Source organism: Sarcophilus harrisii, chromosome 1 (assembly GCF_902635505.1).
Source record: "Sarcophilus harrisii chromosome 1, mSarHar1.11, whole genome shotgun sequence".
NCBI classification, from domain to species: domain Eukaryota; kingdom Metazoa; phylum Chordata; class Mammalia; order Dasyuromorphia; family Dasyuridae; genus Sarcophilus; species Sarcophilus harrisii.
In genome coordinates this window covers 396,745,590-396,770,450 of record NC_045426.1, presented here as the reverse complement: position 1 = coordinate 396,770,450, position 24,861 = coordinate 396,745,590, and the positions used below count along the sequence as shown (strand labels likewise).

The 24,861-nt window shown below is 32.1% G+C and overlaps 1 protein-coding gene across 3 annotated transcripts in view; it reads left to right on the top strand.

Moving 5' to 3' along the window:
* SEMA5A (semaphorin 5A) overlaps positions 1-24,861 on the top strand; it is a 600,495-nt gene that overhangs the window by 459,648 nt on the left and 115,986 nt on the right. For all 3 annotated transcript variants that reach the window (XM_031946119.1, XM_031946120.1, XM_031946118.1), the window contains exons 13-14: positions 7,115-7,232; positions 20,835-21,016. In XM_031946119.1, coding sequence (XP_031801979.1) covers positions 7,115-7,232; positions 20,835-21,016 — 300 coding nt within the window. The remainder of the gene's footprint in view (positions 1-7,114; positions 7,233-20,834; positions 21,017-24,861) is intronic.

The window sequence follows — 24,861 nt, the reverse complement described above, 5'->3', positions numbered from 1 at the left end:
ATGCAAACACTTTAAATATGCTGCTGTAATATGAATGTATTTGACTGTTTTTTTTTGAAAAGCTCAAATTCATTGGGTATAGTCAGTCAACCAGCATGCCTCCATATGACACCTGTTCCATTTGGTTTTCAACAGTACATTTTTTGAATGATGTCTATGATGTATTGATATGTAGAAAGAAAATGCTGTATTTATTTTGAATCTACTTTAAATCAAATGACAGACCATTTCCTGTGTTTCTTAACTATAATTTAATGAAACTACTAAAAGAGCAGACCAGCAGGAAAACATTCCATCCTGCTAACTTTCAAACTACTAGTTTGTATAGATCTTTTTTGTGTGGACTACATTGTTACATACTTGCTTATTACTTTTTATTAAAAGGACTTGAAAACACAGCAATTATTATATCAGAAATTCATTTATTAATTTATTCACCAAATATTTTTTGAAACACCCATTATGTATAAGCACACTTCTTCCCATGCCAAACCCCCTGCTCAATAAAGTTTCAAGGCTGCTTATGAATTCCCACTTTGAATATAAAGCTGTCTCTTTGTCATTTAAAGATCTTCAAATGATGTCCCTTTCATCTTTGTTTTTCTAGTCTCCTTCAAAACTGTATAAATATCACATTATTCAAGAGCTCTTTTTAGTTTCCTCCATCCTACCTCAATTCTACTCCTCAGGTGCCACGTTAGTCTTTTTTTGGACATACTCTCTGTATGTCTTGTACATATTAAGTTATATGCAAGTTGTCTCCTATATTAAAAACTGAGCTTTTTGAGGACATGGACTGTTTTTTCCCTTGTGAAGAGTAGTGAAGGGGCTATTCTTAGCACTTAGCACAGTGCCTGACACTACAAGCTCTTTACAAATGCTTATTGATTGCCCTTTTGGGACTTTCACTTTTAAAACTACTTCAAACTAATATAGTAGTGAAAGAGACCAGAGTATAATCATATTAAAAGCAAATCATTAAACAAACATTGTTTAACACATGTTTTAAACATTGTTTAACAATTGTGCTAATAATTTTAAAATTCACAATTTCTGCTATGTATTGTAACATGACAAAAACAAACAAAACTAAAACTTCTGAACCAGTATAAATTGGGATAAATGAAGATGAATTTGTACCCTAATATTCCCAAAATGCTAATAGGTCTGTAATGTGGTTGTTCCTAACAGGAATTCTGCTGATAGTCCCCATCCTAGACATGGTGAAGAAAGAATCTATAATTCTTTTTACATTTGAAGAAATAGTGTGAAATTCTAGGTGAAAGCATTTACCTTTGCTACATCTGTTCATACTTCACTCAAATGATTATCTTAGATTCACAAACAACAGAATTTAAAGTAATTTAAAGATACAAAAAATCCATACATACAATGGATATTTATGTTATCTCTATCATCTATCTATATATATTTTGGCAAAATTTCTACTTTAAAGTTCATTCCACAGTAAGTCTCCAACCAAAAACATTCTCTCTACTTATATATGTCTAATGTTTACCAGAATATCATATTAAACAAGAAAAGCCTTGAGGATTCTCACTAATATACATATTTAAATTTTTATGTACATATGAAAGTAGTACAAAGAGAACTTATTTCTGTGAATCTTATGACAGGTCACATTTCATTATATAAATCCTGACTCTTAAAAATGTTATATTACAATAAAGGATGACAATGACCAGGTACTTTATCATAAATGAGAAACAACATAAATCAAAATTATTTCACTACAACCAGAAAGCATTTTCATTATTTTCAGATATATACATATGGTCTATATAATACATAGATGATATACACAAACACAAACATATATTTCATACACACATACCTGGTACAAAGAAACATCCAAATTTTTTTAAAATGGAAAGTTAAGAACATTATTAAGAATAATTGGCATTACGGAAAGTCATGTTATTAAAATCATTCATTTAAAATATTATAAAATACCACCATAGTTAATATTAAAACAGTCTTTCAGTGCTGTTGAAAGCTATTCAAACTGGATGGCAATGTGGCTTAAAAAATGGCAGAAAATAAAGTGAGTTGGAAGATTTTATTTCTCACTTTCTGAAGCAGTTCTATTATTAATAGCTATCTATTATACTTCTTTAAATATAGTCTTCTTGTGTTTATCTCAACATACATATGGAAATTGGCCATTTGAGAAAATTTGTATGATAATAATCTCATTAAATCAATAATGTACAGATCCATTACTTAGAAAGCAGCATTTATTGTTGTTGTGTCATATCATGTCAAATCTAATATGATTTTCTTAGGGAAGTAAAAAAGGGATAAATCTAAAAATATGCCAGATGAAATCAGATCTTTGGAGAAAGCATCATATTAGAAAAAAGCACTGGCTTTCGACTCAAAAGACCTGAATTCAAAATCTCATTTCTGATGTGGCTTATTCTGTGACTAATCACAACTGTTCTGAACTCAATGTATAAAATGAGAAAGTTGAAGTACATATTCTCTAAGTTCCCTTCTTGGTCTTGAGCTTCCTCATGACATTTATGAAAATATTATTATAATTTAGAGAGTTCAGTATATACATATATATATTTTCATATATATGTGTATGTGTGTGTGTGTGTGTGGGGACGGGGGTAGAATCTTGTCAGATAAGCTCAAAGTGGGACTTGGCCAATCCTTGTAAACTGCACTGTATGTCATATGGGAGAGGCTTTTGAAAATACAAATACAATGATATTGTAATCAATTTCAATTATTATTACTTACTACTATTAAAGTGTTTAATGAAAATAAATGTTCTGAATCTTTTAGGGAAAGAAGAGGACTACTTAGACAGTAGTACCTTCCTCATCTTTCCTTCCTCTTAGGAAATATTTTTTACCTAAATATTTTTGGTTTCATTTTCCTTTTGTAGTTTGAGACTAGATTTTTCCCACCTTGAGGGTTGTTTTTCTAAAATAGACAAGTAGATAAATACTACTGACTAATAATTTCTTTTTTTTAATAGCTTTCCATTGACAGAACCCATGCCAGAGTAATTTTGTACAACATTATCCCTTGCACTCACTTCTGTTTCGATTTTTCCCCTCTCTCCCTCCACCCCCTCCCCCAGATGGCAAGCAGTCCTATACATGTTAGCTCTTAGATACAATATATGTGTGCAGAACCGAACAGTTCTCTTGTTGCTCAGGGAGAATTGGATTTAGAAGGTATAATTAACCCGGGAAGAAAAATAAAAATGCAAGCAGTTTACATTCATTTCCTAGTGTTTTTTCTTTGGGTGTAGCTGCTTCTGTCCATCCTTGATCAATTGAAACTGAGTTAGATCTTCTCTTTGTAGAAGAAATCCACTTCCATAAAAATACATCCTCATACAGTATTGTTATTGAGGTATATAATGATCTCCTGGTTCTGCTCATTTCACTCAGCATCAGTTCATGTAAGTCTCGCCAATCCTCTCTGTATTCATCCTGCTGGTCATTTCTTACAGAACAATAATATTCCATAACATTCATAAACCACAATTTATTCAACCATTCTCCAATTGATGGGCATCCATTCATTTTCCAGCTTCTAGCCACTACAAACAGGGCTGCCACAAACATTTTGGCACATACAGGTCCCTTTCCCTTCTTTAGTATCTCTTTGGGGTATAAGCCCAGTAGAAACACTGCTTGATAACTTTTTGAGCATAGTTCCAAATTGCTCTCCAGAATGGCTGGATGTGTTCACAATTCTACCAACAATGTATCAGTGTCCCTATTTTCCCACATCCCCTCCAACATTCCACGTTATCTTTCCCTGTCATTCTAGCCATTCTGACAGGTGTGCAGTGATATCTCAGAGTTGTCTTAATTTGCATTTCTCTGATCAATAGTGATTTGGAACACTCTTTCATATGAGTGATAATAGTTTCAATTTCATCATCTAAAAATTGTCTGTTCATATCCTTTGACCATTTATCAATTGGAGAATGGCTTGATTTCTTATAGATTAGAGTCAGTTCTCTATATATTTTGGAAATGAGGCCTTTATCAGAACCTTTAAATGTAAAAATGTTTTCCCAGTTTATTGTTTCCCTTCTAATCTTGTCTGCATTAGTTTTGTTTGTACAAAAACTTTTCAATTTGATATAATCTAAATTTTCTATTTTGTAGTCAATAGTGATCTCTAGTTCTTCTTTTGGTCATAAATTCCTTCCTCTTCCACAGGTCTGAGAGGTAAACTATCCTATGCTCTTCCAATTTATTTATAATCTCATTCTTTATGCCTAGGTCATGAACCCATTTTGACCTTATCTTGGTGTACAATGTTAAGTGTGGGTCAATGCCTAGTTTCTGCCATACTAATTTCCAATTTTCCCAGCAATTTTTGTCAAATAATGCATTCTTATCCCAAAAACTGGGGTCTTTGGGTTTGTCAAACACTAGATAATTAAAGTTATTGGCTGTTTTGCCCTTTGAACCTAACCTATTCCATTGATCAACTAGTCTATTTCTTAGCCAATACCAGACGGTTTTAGTAACCGCTGCTTTATAATATAATTTTAGATCTGGTACAGCTAGGCCACCTTCATTTGATTTTTTTTTCATTAATTCCCTTGAAATTCTTAACCTTTTGTTTTTCCATATGAACTTTGTTGTTATTTTTTCTAGGTTATCCAAATAGTTTTTTGGGAGTCTGATTGGTATAGTGCTAAATAAATAGATTAGCTTAGGTAGTATTGTCATCTTTATTATATTTGCTCTCCCAATCCAAGAGCATTTAATATTTTTCCAGTTGGTTAGATCAGAGTTAATTTGTGTGGAAAGTGTTTTGTAGTTTTGCTCATAAAGTTTCTGATTTTCCCTTGGCAGATAGAGTCCTGAATATTTTATACAATCAGTAGTTCCTTTAAATGGAATTTCTCTTTGTAACTCTAACTGTTGGGTTTTGTTAGTGGTATATAAGAATGCTGATGACTTATGTGGGTTTATTTTTTATCCAGCAACTTTGCTAAAGGTGTGGATTTTTTCTAATAACTTTTTAGTAGAATCTCTGGGGTTCTCTAAGTATACTCTCATATCATCAGCAAAGAGTGATAATTTTGTTTCCCCATTGCCTATTCTTATTCCTTGAATCTCTTTCTCAACTCTTATTGCCAAAGCTAACATTTCTAATACAATATTAAATAGTAACGGTGATAGTGGGCAACCTTGTTTCATTCCTGATCTTATTGGGAATGGTTGCAATTTGTCCCCATTATATATGATGCTTACTGCTGGTTTTAAATAGATGCTACTGATTATTTTAAGGAAAAGTCCATATATTCCTATACTCTCAAGTGTTTTTAATAGGAATGGATGTTGGATTTTATCAAATGCTTTTTCTGCATCTATTGAGATGATCATATGATTTTTGTTACTTTGGTTATTAATGTGGCCAATTATACTGATAGTTTTCCTAATATTGAACCAGCCCTCTGACTAATAATTTCTAAGTTAATGACATGATAGAGGAATTATAAACATCTTCATGTGTTTCTCTTTCTCTTTCCAAACTAAAAGTATTCAGTTATTTAAATGTAGAACATAATGGTAACATGGAAAGGAACCAGAGAAAGCACTTCTAGCATAAGACCTTGTCTTTCACATCAAATCAGATTTTGTTTTTGTGGGTTATCTGCCTTATACCAAAAGAAATTGGTTATATATTGAACTCTACAATGTTATTTCACCTGATTGTAGAAGAGAGCTTTTGAGCCCCTGCCCACAAAACTGAGTTGCATAATAAAATAGGCTGGCTGAATTAGGGAGTCTTTGGATATATTCTCAGTAAAGCAGTTTATTTGTCTTTTTTGTACTATGAAAAACTGTAGCCTGCATATGGGAAAGAGTCCAAAATTTTTAAATTCTTTCCTAGTGGTCATAGCTTGAAGGTATATCGAGGGTTTTGAACTATCTTTTTGTGACTTATTATTTTTATGTTTATCTTTGCCTTACTGTCCATCTCTTGTTTTTTTTTCTTTATCTCCTTGAATGAAGAGTATAAGGAAACTTCATGCAAAATATCCATATTGTTTGTGAAATCTTTCATTTAGACAGAGATTACATGAATTATTCATACATTATAATCAGTTTAATATGATTTTACAGCTTAGAGAAAATAATTCGTATATTTTAGAACACATAATACATAAAAGGCATTATTATACTATACTTTAAAATACATTTTAAGAATCTTTAAATTTATTTATTATTCCCATGCATAAGTATCATATTTTAGAGCTGAACTGATTATCTATTCATGTGCTCATTTTATGGATGAGTAGACAAAGTTGAAATGACTCTTAGCTGTTGAAACTAGTCTATTTCAATAAATGGAAATATGTTGCACATACATATGTATATATATACATATAAGTTATAATTATGCTATATCTTATACATAATTCAAAATACTATAATTCAGAAAAGTATGTCTTTCTTCCTGGTAATTGTAAAACATTAACTGTAGCTGAAATATAACATACATGAGCTGAAATATCTAGATTACTTGGTGGTATAATTGTAATAGAATTGAACTTAGATTCAGATAAAGTCTTTCTGAAGCACTCATAGTTTGACTTTGACCACATACTTATTTTATGTTGCTGGCTTATTAAGTATGTTATTCATATACCTCATTTATTAGCAATATAGCATAATAAATGTTCAATTATATTGGATGAGAAATTACCCATGGATTAGATTCTTTAGACTTAAGTAGTCTCATCTATAAAATGGGAATAGAAGTACTTTTGTTGCCTATTTTACAAAGTTATTGTGAAGGACTTGCTTTATAAAATATAAAAATATATGAAAACATGAATTCTCATGATTTATTCGGTCTCTGAGATGTTTCCTTACATTGTGACAGATATCACATGTTCATAAATGCATTGACTACTTGATTTTTCATTTAGAATTTATCCTTCTAGTCTTCATCTTAATATGCAAAATAAATGTCCTATTAATTTTTATTTTTTAAACTCATTTGTATTTTAAATGCTTCTACAAGTAGGACCAAAAAACATTTCATGAAGCAGGCCAAATTACTCTTTTCTTGACTTTTGGTGCTTGTATTACAGTGCTTGTATCGGAGCTCAGGATCCCTACTGTGGCTGGGATGTGGTGATGAAGAAATGCACAACCTTGGAAGAAAGCTTGAGCATGAGCCAGTGGGAGCAGAGTATCTCAACATGTCCAGTAAGTATGAGGATAGTCATTGGCTTTTTCAGAACTACTGAAATGTGTGTAGATCTCTTTGTTTCCTAAGCTCAAACAATCATTGTGCTCAAACTTATTTGTCTTTAGATGCTTCCTTGAAAATCTAAATTTTACTAAATAAACTTATGGATTCCTTAGCTTACTGCTCATTCATGCTGTGTGAAGTGTTGTTAACGTGCTTTTGTTTGCTTGTTTTCATCTATAGTTGAGCCTTAAAAAAAAAAATAGCTGTGGTTTGGTAGCTGCCTAGGAAGCTACATTGTTGAGGGGAGGGGTGGGAAATATTGAATGAATGAATGAATTCAGAAGTACTGAAGTTAGTAAGCCCTTGGTACTCTGCTAAGCCCTATTATTAAAAATAGAAAAAAAAAAAAAGATAGTCCCTGTTCTCAAGGTGTTTTTAGATGGAAAAGCTCCATTATCATTAAGGTACAACAGCCGATGGAATGATAAGATATCTTCTTATTTGTTTATTTATTTTTATTATTAAAGCCTTTTATTGTTCAACATTCACCCTTGTAAAACTTTGTGTTCTAAATTTTTTCCCTCCATCCCCTCCCCTCCCGTACACAGTAATTCAATATATGTTAAACGTGTATAATTTTTCTATATATATTTCCATAATTCTCATGTTGCACAAGAAAAATCAGATCAAAAAAGGAAAAAAAACAAGAAAGAAAACAAAATGCAAGCAAACAACAACAAAAAGTGAAAAATACCATATTGTGATCCATACTCAATCCCCACAGTTGAGGTATCATTTTAAAGTGCTATTTGTATTGATAATCCATTTCTAATATCAAACCATTTGATTCTGCCAAGAACTTTGGATGTAAGAAAATCTGCAGTAGCAGTAGTAGAAACTGCTGATAATACAAAAACAGTAGCATAGGATACATTCAGAACCAAAATGGGATGCAATGAGAGACAGAAGTCGGTGCTTCGACTACAGGAAATCTACTCCAGTCTTGAATTTTTCTAATTGATAGTGACACTTTTCTGCAATTGGTTGGTGGTGACAAAGAAAATGAGCCCTTTGTCCCATTTTTCCCTTGGGTTTAATTATAGTTCTTTCTTCAAAGTTCCTTGTAGACTCCTTTAGTATTTCATGCTGCTAAAAGCTAGAACAAAGTCATATTTGTAAAATCTTTTGGGAGCCATAGTTTTAAGCTTAGAATTTAGTAAAATGTCAAAAAAAAAAAGTAAAAATAGAAGATAAAGGCATTAACTCATGTTTTTGATAATGATTCTTCCCAGAATTATCTATTTTTATTTCTACTAAAACTACCTGTAACATCCCATATATATGAGAGACTAAAAAAAGTGTAAAGTCCAGATATATTCAAATTGTGATAATAAATATGAGAGAGAAATTCATGTATTTTAAAAGGGGTAGAGAATTGGTACTCTTTGGGTAGAGGTGACATCTGTATTGGACCTTATGGTAAGGAAGTAGCTTCAGCAATTGGAAATGGGAACCTGTTCCAAATGTAGGTCATGGCATGAGCCAAAGAATGAGGATCCTAGAGGAATGGAACAGAGTGGATAAAAGGGAGTAATCTAATGGGCCTAGAATATAAAATCCATGAGTCCTAGGCATGTCATAGGTAGAAATAACCTTAGAACACAGCAAATCCAAACCATAACTAAATGATAATCCCTTTTATAGTCTCCCTACCAAGGGTCATACATCCTTTGCTTTAAAAATCTCTAGTTAAATAGTGAAGTAGGGACCAACTGCCTCTCAGATTATCCTATTCTGTTTTTTGGGAAATTCCTAATTTTGAAAAAGTCTACATATTAAGTCAAAATCTAATTCCACCCACTGATCTTTGATCTGAAGAAGGCAGGTTGAATCCAAGATGTGAAAAGTCTTGAATCTCAGGACAGGACCTTTTACCTTATCTGAAACTATAGATGAAAGATTTTTGAATAAAATACATAACAGTATGGAAATTATCCAGCCAGCAATTAGAGATTGGATTAGAAAATGATATTTTATTGAAGCCAGACATTCTAGTTTGGGAGTTATTTTGTCAGCTGAGGCAAGAAGTGATAAAAGCCTAAATTAGAGTAGAGGCAATTGGTATGGAACAGAGATGTGAGTTATATGGCTAAGGTAGAAATAATATTATAACAATTAATTAGCCATGTGGGATAAGAGGGAGGGAGTTGTTAAAGATGTCTCCAACATTATGATCCTTAGAGAGTGATAATGTAATGATATTATTATCAGAAATAATAGGTTTGCAGGAAGGCAGATTTAAAGGAGAAGATGATGTGTTCAGTTTTAGACATACTGCATTTAAAATTCCATCTGGAAATCTAGATACAGGTATATAGAAATAGGAAATGTGGAACTGAAGTTCTAAGGGGAATTTGAAGATATAAAATACAATAACTTATTCATTATGTAGGTACAGGTGGTAACTGAAGTTATTGGAATAAATGCTGTCTCTAAGTTTAGGGAAAGAAGACATGGGTGATTATAGGAAAACCCCAGAGAACATTTCTATTTAAATATTATAAAGAGAAATAATAAAGAGAACGAAGAGGAATGATCTAAGAACTAGTAAGAAAAGTTGTAATCCTATTCAGTATAATTAAACCAAAAGACAAGTTAATACCAATAAAGATGCTATCCAAAATACCATGGGCCACAAACAAATCAAGAACTATGGATATATAGAAAAGAAAATGGTAATAAGGAGGGAATTAGAGGAGGGGAGAGATCATTTAATAAAATGGTTGTGATAGAAAACCTTTTTAGAAAGGGTTCATTACAATATAGATAAATTGGATAAGTAGGGGACTGGGGGAAGTAGATAGAGAAGAATGGCTTGAAAAAGCCATTGTTGGGGATGAGTATGAGAGAGTCAATAAGAGATAAACATTTAGCAGTTCAAAAGATGTTGGATCATATGAATTTGGAGTAGACTCAATTCACAATTATTTCCTCCAAAAATAGTCAAACCTGAATGATAACAATGAAAGTGGTTAATAGTATTCAATTTACAAAATGTGTTTCCAGTCATCTTATTAATCATCCTAATATGAGAGCTAATGGGATATGAATGTATACACAAAATAAGGCTCTGTTTCTGCTTTTTTCATATTATTGTATGCTTTATGAAGCTTTATAAACTTTGAATGAATCAACTGATAGAATTCTTTTGGTACTTCAGATAAATCTCCTGATAAGAGACACACAGAAAGGAATATTAGATATGCATAGGATGTTATAGAGGGGCTGGCCAGAGTCCTTAAATTTAATTGCTGAATCAGATGAGTCCCAGAGAAGTTAAGCAAATTGTTTGAGTTCTCATAGCTGATGAGTAATAGATCCAGATATATTTCCCCAGTATCTTGACTCACAATTTTTTCTACTATATGATATTTCAACTGTAACTTCAGTTACAAATATATTTCCTCCCAGAGGGACCTGCCTTCCTTCCAAGGCCCACATTAACCACCCTATTCCTTCTCAATAAAACTCTTCAGATTAGAGAAGAATTATCAGAATTTCCCCTATCAAAATAGAAAGCACTCACATCTGATTGTCTCTTCTTTCCCTCACTTCTGATCACAATCCCCTCTCCGCCCCCCCCATCCTTCAGTTCCTGCCCAATTATATTGAGAAAAGTTATGGACTTTCCCTTTATGAAAGAAAACAATGATATATAAATTTTAGGAATAAACTATGCCATTTACATACAGTATTCTAGATGTGTTGATTGCAGACAGAATAATCTTTTTTGTTGTTGTTGTTTTTATTTTTGTAGTGGTAATTTAGGAAAACAAGTTGGATGAAACAGGAAGAACTTAAATTGTAATATAAAAGATGTGACTTGATAGTCACAACAAGATGAACTTTGCTATGTGGCTTGTAGATTACATTTGTTTGTAGTCAGATAATACCACTAATTCATCATTTAATTCTTATTTGGGAAAAGGTATAGAAGATAATAGTGGTTTTCCTAAGACGTGAAGGTGTGTGTTTTTATACAGAGATTGGATACGTGAAATTGTCCTTCAGTTATTTTAAAATGAAACATTAAAAATGCCAGCTAAGTAGTTGAAATGTCCATACGGATAATAAATGTCACTTGTTTCATTATATTCCCACTAGACAGACTGTATTAACAGTGGCTAGCTATCAAGTTGCTGCCTATCAGGGGTAGGCTACTTTTTACTATGCCTCTGGGAATATCAAAGGGCAATGAGAAGCACTGTTGTCTTAGGAGTTGTTTCTTCAGTTAACCCTGATTGAAAAAAATGGCATATCATGCTGTCTTTTGCATATTAAAGAGATACTACTGATTCAGCTGTCTGTAGAACATGCAAAACTTGAGTTATTTTTCCAGTAGAGGTGATGGATTTGTGCTAATCCATCGCTACCTTCTCATTCAATTTAATTGAACATATATCATGGTATGCTTTTGATAACTCAGAAATATGGATATTGCACTTGACTTAGAAGCAAGCAATGCAAAATAAATTATGCAAATCACCAACCTTGAGCAAAACACAATGAAGGAAAACACATATCTTTCTAGTTCGTGTAGACTAACCAGCAAAGGATAGAACATAGTGGATTACTTTGCAACCCACTATCTTTTAATTATACCTTCTAAAAATCCTTCCTGACACACAGAGATGAGGCAGCTGAATGATATTACTATTAATAATGAAAGGTAAAGACTAGACTCTGGTGAAATAAAGAAAAAAAACCTCTCCTAAATCTGCATATATTACTTTTTTCTCATTTTTCTTGAGAAAGTGGGAAAATTTCAATTATCAAAACCATTTCTCAAGTTAAATAAAACAAAACTTTATAAACAATACATTAACTGAGGAATTTCATAGTCTGACAAGTACTTCTGATGTGTCAGGTATGGATATGAGTCAGTGTAGTAGAGTAGAAAAGAACACAGCATTTGTCTTTAGAAAATCTATTTTAAGTCCTGACTCTGTCTAGCTAATTGTATGACATTGCAAGGTCTTCATTTCTCTGAGCCTCAATTTCTTCTTCTGTAAAATGAAAAGATCAGATTATATAACTCCTAAGGTTTCTGCTAGTTATAAATTAATGATTTTATGTGTGCCATTAAAAGCACTGCTAATGATTTGGAACTATGCCTGAAAATGCTATTAAACTGAATATACCTTTTGGCCCAATGATCCTACTACAAGAACTGTATCTCAAAGAAATATATCAAAGAGGAAAAAAGACTCATTTGTGCAAAAATATTTATAGCAGTTCTTTTTGTGATTGTAAAAAAAAAATGGATACAGGAGATGCCCATCAATAGAGAAATGGCTGAACTTAAGCCATGTTTTCTTTCCCTCAGCCTATCTATTGGGAGTTTAAAGAAACAAGTGATATGCTTTTTATGTATGTTAGATGAACATTTATATGTTATAAACATTAACCATAATGTTAGTTATGCTATTTGAATGTGATTGAATTCCTTATTACTATAAAAATGAAGTAAAGGGTTTCAGAAAAACTTGGGAATAGTAATAACTAGCATATATAGTACTTCCTGTCTACCAAACATTGTGCTATGCACTTTAAAATGATTGACTCATTCAAGACTCAGAACAATCCTGGGAGATAGTTGCTATTATTATCCCCATTGCAGAGGACAGAACTGAGGTAGATAGAAGTAAAGTGACCATTAAGTATCTGAGATCAAATGTCAACAGATTTTCCATGGTTGGTAGTCTTATCTACTATGTCACCTAGCTTCTGGGATCTGATGCAGACTGGACTGAACAGAACCAGGAGAAAAAAACTCATGATAAATTATACTATTGACCTCTAGATAGAAAACTGATGGATTCAGAGTATAGATTGAAACATTTCTTTCTATTTATTTTTCTTACTTTTTTTGGGGGGGTGACTATTGGAAATATGGCTATTAATGGAGTTTTTGTATATAAATTATATATTAATGAATTTTATTTTTATTGACTTCTCAGTGGGAAGGGGAAGTAGAGAGAATGGAGAGAAATGGAACAGGAAAAAAATGTGTACTAATGCCTTTGGATTCAGTATGATTTATCTGTTTTAAAAAATCAGTATTTAAGTATTCTTATAGTTTACATTATAGTATGAGGTCTTAATTAGATATTGAGTGATATACTTTTTACTTTTAAAATTATGACTCAGAACAACATGGTCCTTCTAAAGTATTTTAAGTACCTTGCACCTGATCTTAACTGTTATATCTCTAAGCTATAGATCTATAGATTAGGTATACATATTGTCTTAATCTTTAATGTTGCTTAACAAGGGTATTAAATGCCATGGCCTATATAATCGATGTATATCATGCATAGTCTGATGCACCATATTAGTGAGAGATTCATTTTACCCAAATGAATAATGATGGAAAAAATAAAAGTAGATTGTATTTTCAGAACAATCCCATTTAGAACATGTACTGTATTTTAATATTAAAATAGGCAACTATGGAATAATATGATTTCTTCTTTTTGAAATCCACTTATAGCTAACTTTATATTTGTTTAATCAACCAATCAACCAACCAACCAACCAATTAATTTCTCAAAAGGCCTGCTGTGTGCTGGCACAGCTAATACAGAGAAAAAAATGGGAGTCCCTACCCTCAAAGAGATTTCATTCTATTGTAAGAAACACTTCGTATTCCTAAAAGTAAATAGAACATATGTACAAAATTAATACAAAGTTATTTGGACATATGGTAGCAACTATGGAGAATGAGAAAAAAATATTCTTGTAAGAGATGGTACTTGTGCTGATCTTTGAAAACATCAAGAAATTCCAAGAATTAGAAATATTTATTCTACATAGTACAATAAAGCCTATGTCATATTCCTATCAAGTTAGAACTATCAGCAAAAAGCAGCTTAAATGGTATTTAAAATGAACAAAAAACTCTCTAACTTTAGAGTTTATACATATCCAAGCTAAAACATAAAGCAATTTCATTTCTGCTACATCTGGAGAATGGTGTCACTATAATAATAAGCAATTCAGTTTCTGCTGCAGAAATTTTCCAGTTCTGCAAATACACCTTCATCCTTAGGCCCTACCCCAGATGTGATACACTTGTGCCAATGCAATACTTGATTGTCTGGATTAGTTTTTTTGGGGGGGAGATAAAATTTTCAAAACCAAGATTGTATTAGTGCTAGCCATATTTCTAAAATCTTTCTTCCTCTCAAAATGACAAGTGTGCCCACACATTAATTGCTTGCTGAACAAAGATGCACAATTATTGTGTTCTCTTTTCACCCAAATCCAAAGGCATACCAGAAGAATCTTTTTTTTAAATTTATTTTATTATAGTAACTTTTTATTGACAGAATCCATGCCAGAGTAATTTTTTTACAACATTATCCCTTGTACTCACTTCTGTTCCGATTTTTCCCTCCCACCCTCCACCCCCTCCCCTAGATGGCAAGCAGCAGAAGAATCTTATAATAAAGTATTTTCACTCAAGATTCCAAAGGTAGAAAGTCAATTCTACTCAGTTTTTAAATTTCATTACTAAGTAAAGATAATTTAAAAAATACATAAAGAGCTAAAAGACTTGTCAACTTGTCAGCATACACACAAATACACACACACACACACACACACACACACTTTTAAATGCTCTAATCTCTGAGTAGAACCTAATCCTGTCTACCAAGATTCAGAAACAATAGCATGAATAAGAAAGAATGAGGTATCTAGAAACTTGTACACAAGTAACTTTTTAAGAAATGTCAAGTAAGAAGAATGTTCGCATCCTCTAAGATCTACCATATTTACATGAAATGAAGATGACCCTAAAAAAATATAGTAGAATTTTAAACAATGTCTATATGCCACATACATACGCACATATGTGAAAATATTCATATATATGTGACGGAAAAACAGGCATAGATAGGTAGACAAATAGACACATAAGCCATATAATCTATAAGTCAATACAGTAAGAATGGAAGTTTTAAGGGATTTGCTAATCAATGTCATTAAAAGAGCAAAAATTTACTCTCCCACCCCTATCAATATATCATTAGAAAAATAATTTATTTGAAATTCATTCCTTTCCTTCATTTATACTCTATTAACTTAGTACTAGTTTCCAATATTCATTTTTTACACTTTGGATTTCTTTATTAGATATAATTTACTTGCCATATACAAGTCAAGAGGCCACTTCAAAGTAATGGTTATAAGGGAAATAATTTGTAGACATAAAAGGTATTGTGTAGCATATCTATTGTTATAGATCTATCATAGAATTGACCACTTCTCAGAACCAAACTCTCATGGAAATCAGCAAGGAAGATTTTTCAGAACCCCCAAGACTTTTGTTGGGAATTCTATGCTCACTCCCATTTGGAATAGCCTTTTATATAACATGGAATTTGGTTTGTCTACCCAATAACACTAATATTGTTGACAGTAGATTAAAGCCTTTCTCTAGCACATTCCCTAAATTCCCTATCAATAGAGCATCATGTGACCAAGGGACCTCTTATCTACTTTGAACAGGCATCCTGATTCACCCTTATAAATATTAGAACCTTGGAGTTCTACAACCCCCTTAGCAAAGGTGCACAAAATTCTTGTGCAAATATCTGTCTTTCTCACTTTTCACAGTTTTTTCTAATTTCATATTGCAGGGCAAAACATCTGCCATGATATTTTTAATACTTTTATTATAAATTATACAATTGCGTTTGAGATAAATATGTTTTCACTATGTAATTCAAATTATTTAGGGGAAAATTGAGAATAATAGTATCTAATGTAATATTTTTATTTTTTGAAAAACTGAATGAGGGCTCTGATAATCACAAGCTTTACAGTATCAACTATTTGGATGTCAAATCCTAGATACTATTAGAGTACATTTTTAATTAGTCTTCCTAAAATAAATGCTAAGAATATTCTCTTTGACCATTGAGAATTACATTTCCCCAACATATAATACAAATTGTACTGCTACAATTGACAACACATCCTTTCTATGGGAGATATGTTTTTGCTTGCAAAATATTTTAAAAATCACTAAAATGAGCAGTATCAATTATTCAGAAAAGTTGGTATAAGTTTTGTTAATTAAGAACTAAAATTTTTGGTATGTTCACTAGCCCAAAAGGCAGAACCTGGCATTTATGGTTCCAAATCATTTATAGAAACTGTCTTCTTTTTGTTTCAGCTCTTCTCAAAAGTTATAGGACCCCTATAAAGGACCCTCCAAAGCCCTTTCTTAACTAAAAGGCAACAAGTTAGCAACGGTTATTTTATTAAATCTCCACAAATCAATGAAAGAGACAAAGCTTTTCTCATTAGGCAAAAAGGTGTAGAAATGGTTCTGCTAATGATAAAACAGTTTGGTAAAGTACATAAGAAGAAAGTGATTCATAAGGGAGGTTAAATAGGCAATCATAACCTTGGTAGCAAGCTGTTGAAGATAGTGGAAGTTCCTCATTTTTATCCTTTAATGCCTTCCACTTAGCCTCCTATTGGCACATAGAAAGCATTTTATAAGTGTTTATTGAATAAAAAGGAAGGAAACTGGTCTGCTCCCTATTTACTAAGTTTCACTTATAAGTATCTGTTCTATTAATATCCCTTAGTCTTCCAATTCTTAACTGTGTCTTCTGAACAAGGGAAGGAGGGAGAGGGAAGATTTCTTGATGTGTCTGTGAGTCATAATAACATGATTCCAAGTTAAATAATATAAAAATGACCATAATAACATTCAAAATGGAGATGGTATTCTGACCTACTCAAACACTATCTTAGCTGCCATTCTACCTTCCACATTCACTTATCACATATGCAGGTTTTATCTCTTGACAGAGATACTTTTCACTTCTGAGACACATTTCAGTCATTCTTAAAATGGTTTTTAGCTTCTTTCAGCAATGTTCCTATTGGCTTAAAAAATTTCAGTAGGAGTTTGAACAAGCTTTCCTACCAAAACCTCTTTTGAGTTTTAAGATCTCTAGTTGTCCTTGGAGTCCTTGATTCTCTTGTATCTGGGCTTTCCAGGTTTTGTGTCATTGTACAAGTTCAGCATTCATTTCTCTGATACATTATTCTTCAATTCTGATGTCAGATATCCCTTTTCTACATATAAAACAAGCAGCCTTCTTTTCTACAGAACACCTGGTCTCTGATTCCAAATGACATTTAGTCAATCTTTCACTAAAATGTATAGACATAAATCCTTGTTTTTGACACCTAACAATTATACCAATAGGTAGTTGTTGCTTCAGCATTGTTTTACCCTTCACTGTCACATTCATTGGCAATTTCAAAACATCTGTTTCCATTGCCACCATTACTATAACATCCATTTTTCTATTCCCCAATGTTTATATGATGACAGATTTTGTGCCTTTTTCATGAATGCTGTAATTGGATGGTATGTCAAAATAAACTTGTATCTTATCTACATTAACCCATTTGACTAAGTAGATAATCATAATAATCTTGCCATAATCCCATCAGGTGCAATGAATTTTCCAATATAGTCAAATATATGTAGACAAAATGTTTCACTATAGGAAAAAAGATATTATAGCATATCACACACTAACTATTATAGGTCTTGATTTTTGTCAAAGCACATAAGTCACAGGATATTAGACTTTAGGAACCATCTAGATTAGTAGTTCTAGTCTTTTTTGTTTTTCATAGATGCTTTTGGCAGGCTCAAGGAAGTTAGGTGATATAGAGGATAGAGAACAGGTCTGGAGTCAGGAGGACTCCTGAGTTCAAATAGAATTTCAGACTAGCTGTGTGACCCTAGGCAAACCTGGAGAAGGAAATGGGAAACCATTCCCTATTTACTAAGTTTCACCTTTAAGTATCTCTTCTGTTCTGCAAAGAAAACCCCAAATGAGGCCAGGAAGAGTTAGACATTACACTGAAAAATGACAGAAAAATAAAAACAATTTTTGGCAGCCTATTTGAAACTGATATACCCTTTCTCAGAATTATATTAATATTTTTTAAGGAAAGGGCATATTTAAGTATAGGTTAGTGAAAATAAAGATGTATTTTTTTAGTCTCACTTTAAGGATTACTTGAATTTTATTCACCAGGTAAAGAATCCTAATCTAGACTTGTAGCTTTATTTTTTGTATGAAAAAAAAAATGAACAGAAATGCAAAATAATGTTGAAAGTTGCACATTAAGTAGAAAATCAGGTGGGATACTTGGGTTTTCTGATTTCAAAATTTACCATTATCTCAGGGGAAAGTCACTTAATAATAGTTAATAATCAGTATAAATGTAGGCTATGGAATGCTACATAATTATAACTAATTCTACATTTTATAAATATGATATCAAATAACCTGCCTGATAATTATTATTGCACATAACTGACTCAATGAACAATTAATTGATTCAAGCTTGTTTTATTCTGAAAAATAATCGTAATACCATTTATACAGCAGGAGGGATTTTGTATTGTGCATACACATGATGATTTTTTTTTCAGAAAAGTACTAGATTCAGTCAAAGGAAAGCTAGTTCAAATCTAAATAATTCATTCCTTATATTCAGTGAAAACAATTTGGGAATAAGTAGAAATATGAGAGTCATATAATTGATTTGATTTAAATGTTAAAAGTTCCCAATTACCTGTACCAGCTCCCATAAGAAGAAACAACAGTCATCAGAGGTAGAGATAATGGATGGGTGCCTTTTTAATATGAATCCAAGCTATCATATCTTTGATATGTCCTGTGGAGAACCTGAGTATATCATAGGGCTATTTACTTTCATTCTTGGTTTAGCAGGGAAAGGTGACAAGGGGCTTTTAAAGTTGAAACATTTCCATCACAATTTTCCCATGAGATGAGTCTATCTGTCTTGCTGTTCTCTTTATTCCCATCCTTGGCAGGATCAAATGAAACACTGTGAGTTGCCTGAGGAGATGGTTCAGTTGTATTACCAATCTACCTTCCTATTTCTTAAAGAAGGGAGCAAGCTGTGTTTTGGTGCTCAAGATTTTCAGCAGCCTCAGTGGAATCAAGCATGTTTGAACACTGAAAATAAAGGAGGAGAGATGTAATCATAGCTCTGACACTAATTGGGCCAGGGACATGTTATCTCTGTTCTACCACCCAGCCATGTCAGAGAGAATGAACACTCTTGACATTAAACGGGAAATCACTGTTTCCAGTTGTATTGGGAAAAATAGCAGAGCAAAAGCCCAGTTCAGCTCTACTTTCCTCCACAAAGAACAATGCGTTATTTCCAATAAACACATGTCAGCAGTATTCTGAAATGATGGATTGCAGCTCTTTCAGCTATATTTAAAAGAACATCAGCCTGTCTCTTCCTTAGGATAGGATGGTACATGAAAGATGAATTTTAAGACGTATAATTACTAGTTAAGAGATGGAAGTTTTGGTGGAATGGATGGAGTATGACCAGCATCAGGAGTTATAATGGATGCATACTACTTGAATGTAATTAGACTTCTTTTTTTTCAAGCTATGTAACAAATATACTTTATTTTCATGCTAAAATTGAGTGCCGGGTGTTTGATGCAATTATACAACAAATGAACTAAACTTACTTTGGAACAATTCATTGTATGAAATTTTACACTTTCTCATTCTTTTCCTTTAGTGGAAAAAATTATATTGTTTATTGCTTTTACCTTGTTTTTATTTTTTTCAACAACAGTTAATCTAATTATGAGATATAATATTCTGAACAATATGTTGAAAGCAATCTAGATTAAAATCATATGCTCATTATAATTTCTTTCTTATTAGACATGCCAGAAAAGAAGTTTGATAGCAGAAAATAATTATACAAAAACATTTATTTAGGATATCTAATATACTAGGACTTTAGGTCTTAAGTTTGAATTATTAACTGTGTGACCACATTGGAATTTTGTCTTGCTTTGTAGGCCCACATATTATATAATCTCTGAGACAACTTAAAGCAGCTATCTTATTACTAATTCAGACAAAATGTATATATAACAGAGTTGTTCAATTGTTGCTATACCTCATGGCCTTAGATTCCCTCTCCCCAAACCAAGCATTACCAAACAATAATCCTGAATATAAATATTGTTTGCCAAAGAGAGAGGTAGTACAGCATATTCCATATAGACTGGACCTTAAATCCAGGAAGACTTAAATTCATATTTTGCCTCTAACACTTACTACCTATGTCACCAGACAAGTCTTTAACCTTTCATTGGATGGTTCTCTAAGAACATAATTTATAGGAAATGGGGCAGCTTGCCTTAATGGAGTGAGTTCTTCACCTAGTACTTCTCCACATCATGTAACTCAAGAATAGATGTGTCAAATGGGTCTGTTTGATATAAGGCCAAATCACTATTTTAACTCTAACACCTCTTTTGAATCTTCTCCTTCTCTCTCTCCTTTTCTTTCTCTCTCTCTCTCTCTCTCTCTCTCTCTCTCTCTCTCTCTCTCTTAAATCTTGAACCAAGTCTGATCATTTCACATGATGTTTTTTTAATTTTCATAAATTAAAAAAATTCTCAGGTTTTCATTGTGCATTTATTTGAATTTTATTCCTAGACAAGGAATTTAACAGTGGATGGAAATTATGGAGCCTGGTCACCATGGATCCCCTGTACTCATACAGATGGCAATATGGTTGGTTCTTGCCTCTGCCGAACTCGTTCCTGTGATAATCCTTCTCCTCAATGTGGTGGTTGGCAGTGCGAGGGTCCAAGCATGGAAATTGCTAATTGTTCCAGGTATGTTACATGAAAATATGGATCATGGTACCAATTGCATAGATTTAGAATTAAAAATAAATTTACATTTTAAATTCTGCTTTTAAAGGTAGTTAGGTGTTTATGGATGATGCATTATCGATTTTTTTAAGTATTTAAACATAGCATACCAACAAAAATAAAAAAAATTCTCAGTTACATGTTAATAAAATTTTAAAATTTTAATTTAAAGTAATTGAGTTTCAATGTCTGTCTCTCCCCCCTTCTTGAGAAGTAGTCATGACAACATGTCTATATTAGCCATGTTACAAAAGAAAAAGCAGAACAAAAACAAAATAATAATAAAGTTTTGAAAATATGTCCTTAAATTTACATTCAGACTTCACTAGTTATTTCTATGAAGATGAATAGCATTTTTTATCATTTGTTATTTGGAATTGTCTTAAATCCTGGCTTCTTAACTGTGATTCATGACTCCATATGGGTCATAACTGAGGTTATATTGAGGTTTCAAAATTATGATTTGTTATCAGTAAATGTCTAATTTGGATGCTTCTTTTATTATATATATCTGGCGTCATATAAAAATTTCTCGGGTGAAAAGGGGTCACAAGTAGAAAAAATTTAGGAAGTCCTGAAATCATTACACTGCTGAGGATAGCTAAGTCATTCATAACTGACCTTAATACAATATCGATATTACCTTCTCCTTATTGTGTTTCTTTCACTCTACTTAAATTCATGTAAGTCTTCCCAGGTTATTCTGAAAGTATTCTGCTTATTATTTTTTTAATAGTGCAATGACATTCCATCACATATTATTGAGTTATCAATGAGACTCAAATGAATTAGTAGGGTGTCTACCCAAAGGATGTTAAGATTTCTGTGATGGAATAAGTGGATGTGAACAATTTGTTCCAAAGAGTTGTGACTGCAGTAAAAGCAGGGGATGTGAGATGCTTAGAACTTGATCAGACTTCAAAGATGCTAAGGATATACATTGATCCCCAAGACATCAGCAGTCATTTTAAATTTTTTTCTTGCCACTGTACTCTGATTACTCTGGAAGAAACAACGAGTCTAAGACTTTGCACAATGCTGCCTCACTTAAATCCAATTTATGCATGAGTCAAAAGATGTCATCCAAGCTATTTTAAGAATTCCATTACAATCGAATACCACAATTTGTTCAGCCATTTTCCAGTTAATGGGCATCCTCTCAATTTCTAATTATTTGTCACCACAATAAAAATAAATACAACAAAACAACATCAACAAAACTCTGCTATAAATGTTTTGTACTTATAGCTACTTTTTCTTTCAACTACCTGGGGTATAGACCCACTAATAGTACCCTTCCATCAAAGAAAAGGCACAGTTTTATATTCCTTTGGGAATGCTCCCAAATTGCTCTCTAGAATGATTGCCTCAGATCACAGCTCAACCAATAGTCAAATTTTTTTCACTTCATTTTCAACATTTGTCATTTTTACTTTTCACACATAGGTGTGAAGAGGCAACTTAGCATTGTTTTAATTTCTCTTTCTCTAATAGAGATTTAGAGCTTTTTATCATATGATTACAGTTAGCATTGATTTCTTCTTCTGTCTGCTCATATCCTTTGACCATTTATGAATTGACTTATGGCCTATATTCTTATTAATTTGTAGTTATATATACACACAAATTATAACCTCTGTTCCCTATATATTTGAGAAATTATACCCTTATCAGAAAATTTCCTGTATACCCTCCTTCTTCATACACCCCAATTTTCTTGATTTCCTTCTATTTTGCCTCCATTTTAATTTGATGTAATTAGAATTATCCATTTTATATCCTATATAGCTCTCTATTTCTTGTTTGTTAATAATTTAATTTTTTCCCTTATCCACAAGTCCGATAGTCAAAGTATTCCATGCTCTCTTAATTTGCTCATGATTTCACACTTTATGACTAAATCATAGACATAAAGTCTATTAACATAACTTTGAAGATATCTTGATATGTGGTTTGAGTTGAGTCTATACTTAGTTTCTGCCAAACTTCTTTCCAGTTTTTTCTAGAAAATTTTGGCAAATAACTCTTGCCCCAAAAGCTTAGATTATTGGGTCCGTAGAACACTAGATTACTATGCTCATTATCTTTTAGCTAATTGGCATTTTTAGAACGTTATTCAATAGTAGTGCTGATAACTGGCATCTTTGCTCCACCTCTAATCTTTTTGGAAAAAAGTTTCCACCTTATTCTCAAGACTGATAAGGTTTATTGATGGTTTTATAGGGATACTACTTATCTTTTATTCCTATGCTTCCAAAAATTTAAGTCCAATATGTCAGCAATACAATTTAAATAATCATCATTAATAAGATTTTGAAAATTATTCTTATTCTTTTTTTGTAAACCCAATTTTAATTTAAGCTCAATGTTTGTAACATTAAAAAATCCCTCATAGATTCAAAGTATGAAATCACATTTTAATCTTTATGAATAATAAGCAATGCTATACAAATTCATCTTTAATTTTGATACTACTACATAGAAACTTGGAAAGAGTATCTAAAGCATTAAAAAGTTTTCTGAAGATTTATCTTTATTAAAGTTTTTCTAATTGGCCAGCAATAATAGGAAGTTGGAAAAAACATTCAAAATTCACACCTTAGTTATCTCCTTGACTATAGTTTTTTTTTTTTTTTTCTTGGCTTTACAGAAATTAATACCTAAAATCCACTAGTTTTTCTCCTTTAACTTTAGTCATCTTACCTGAGGCAATGGCTTACATACTTTTTGGTTCTCTCTTAAACTTTGGATTATATATATGTTTTATGTCACTCCTAGGGAGGAAGTGATCTATTTTCAAGTTAAAATGGGTGTTTGCAAAGTAGTAATTCATGACTGGTTTTTGTTTGACAATATAATGTCAATTACTATGTGTCTTAGGGCATGAAAGATGTGGTCACTCAATTCATTAAAACGCATCCAGACAATTTTGGAATGAGAGCATCTGAATTTCTAGTTTCTACCACTAGACAGGCTATGTAAATGAAATAAAATAATTTAGAATGATCTAGTCTTTCATTTACATTCAGTAGATACAGAGGTATTTGGCTCTTTGTGGGGGTAGAAACTGGCAAACAAATAGACAAATCGATGAAACTTTAGAATAGTTAGTCATCAAAGCTAGGTAAATTCACATTGATTTGAGGTTTCTTTGTAAAAACTTTTACACATAATTAGTCCAACATAACCAAAAATTATTCCATGTTTCTTGCCTTTATTGTTTTTTTTTATAATTTTTCTTATGTCTTTTAAATGTCTCTTCTCTGTCCTCTTTGTTGTCACTAACATTATATCAAGGCATAGAGAAATAACTGACTGATTCCACATCAGGCCTTAATATATTGAGAATATGGATTTCTGTGTTGTTAATTTTAGAAAAACTGAGTTTAAATAGTATGAACTGACAGAGAAGAATGGATAAAGTAATGGATATAATCTGGTCCTCCTCTCCTTAATTCATTTTTCAGAAATATTCTCATCTAGGGTTTGTGATTCTTTCTCCAATAGTTCCATTTACCATTTGTCTTTGTTTTATAATTGCTTTGACAGCCCTGACAAAAGGTAGTTTTCAGAAGTCTGTTATTTTTACTATCATGCTGAAATAAAATATTTAGACCATCTCAGAATGTTATATTCACATATCTTTAAACAAAATAACATCAAGGGGTCAACAGGAAATTTCAAATGAATGGTTAAATATTCTCTGAATATAAGCAAAGGATTCGTCACCACCACTCCCATCATCATGATCATCATTATCAAAACAATCAAAACAGGATAGGATTATAGAGTTGAAATTTACGAAT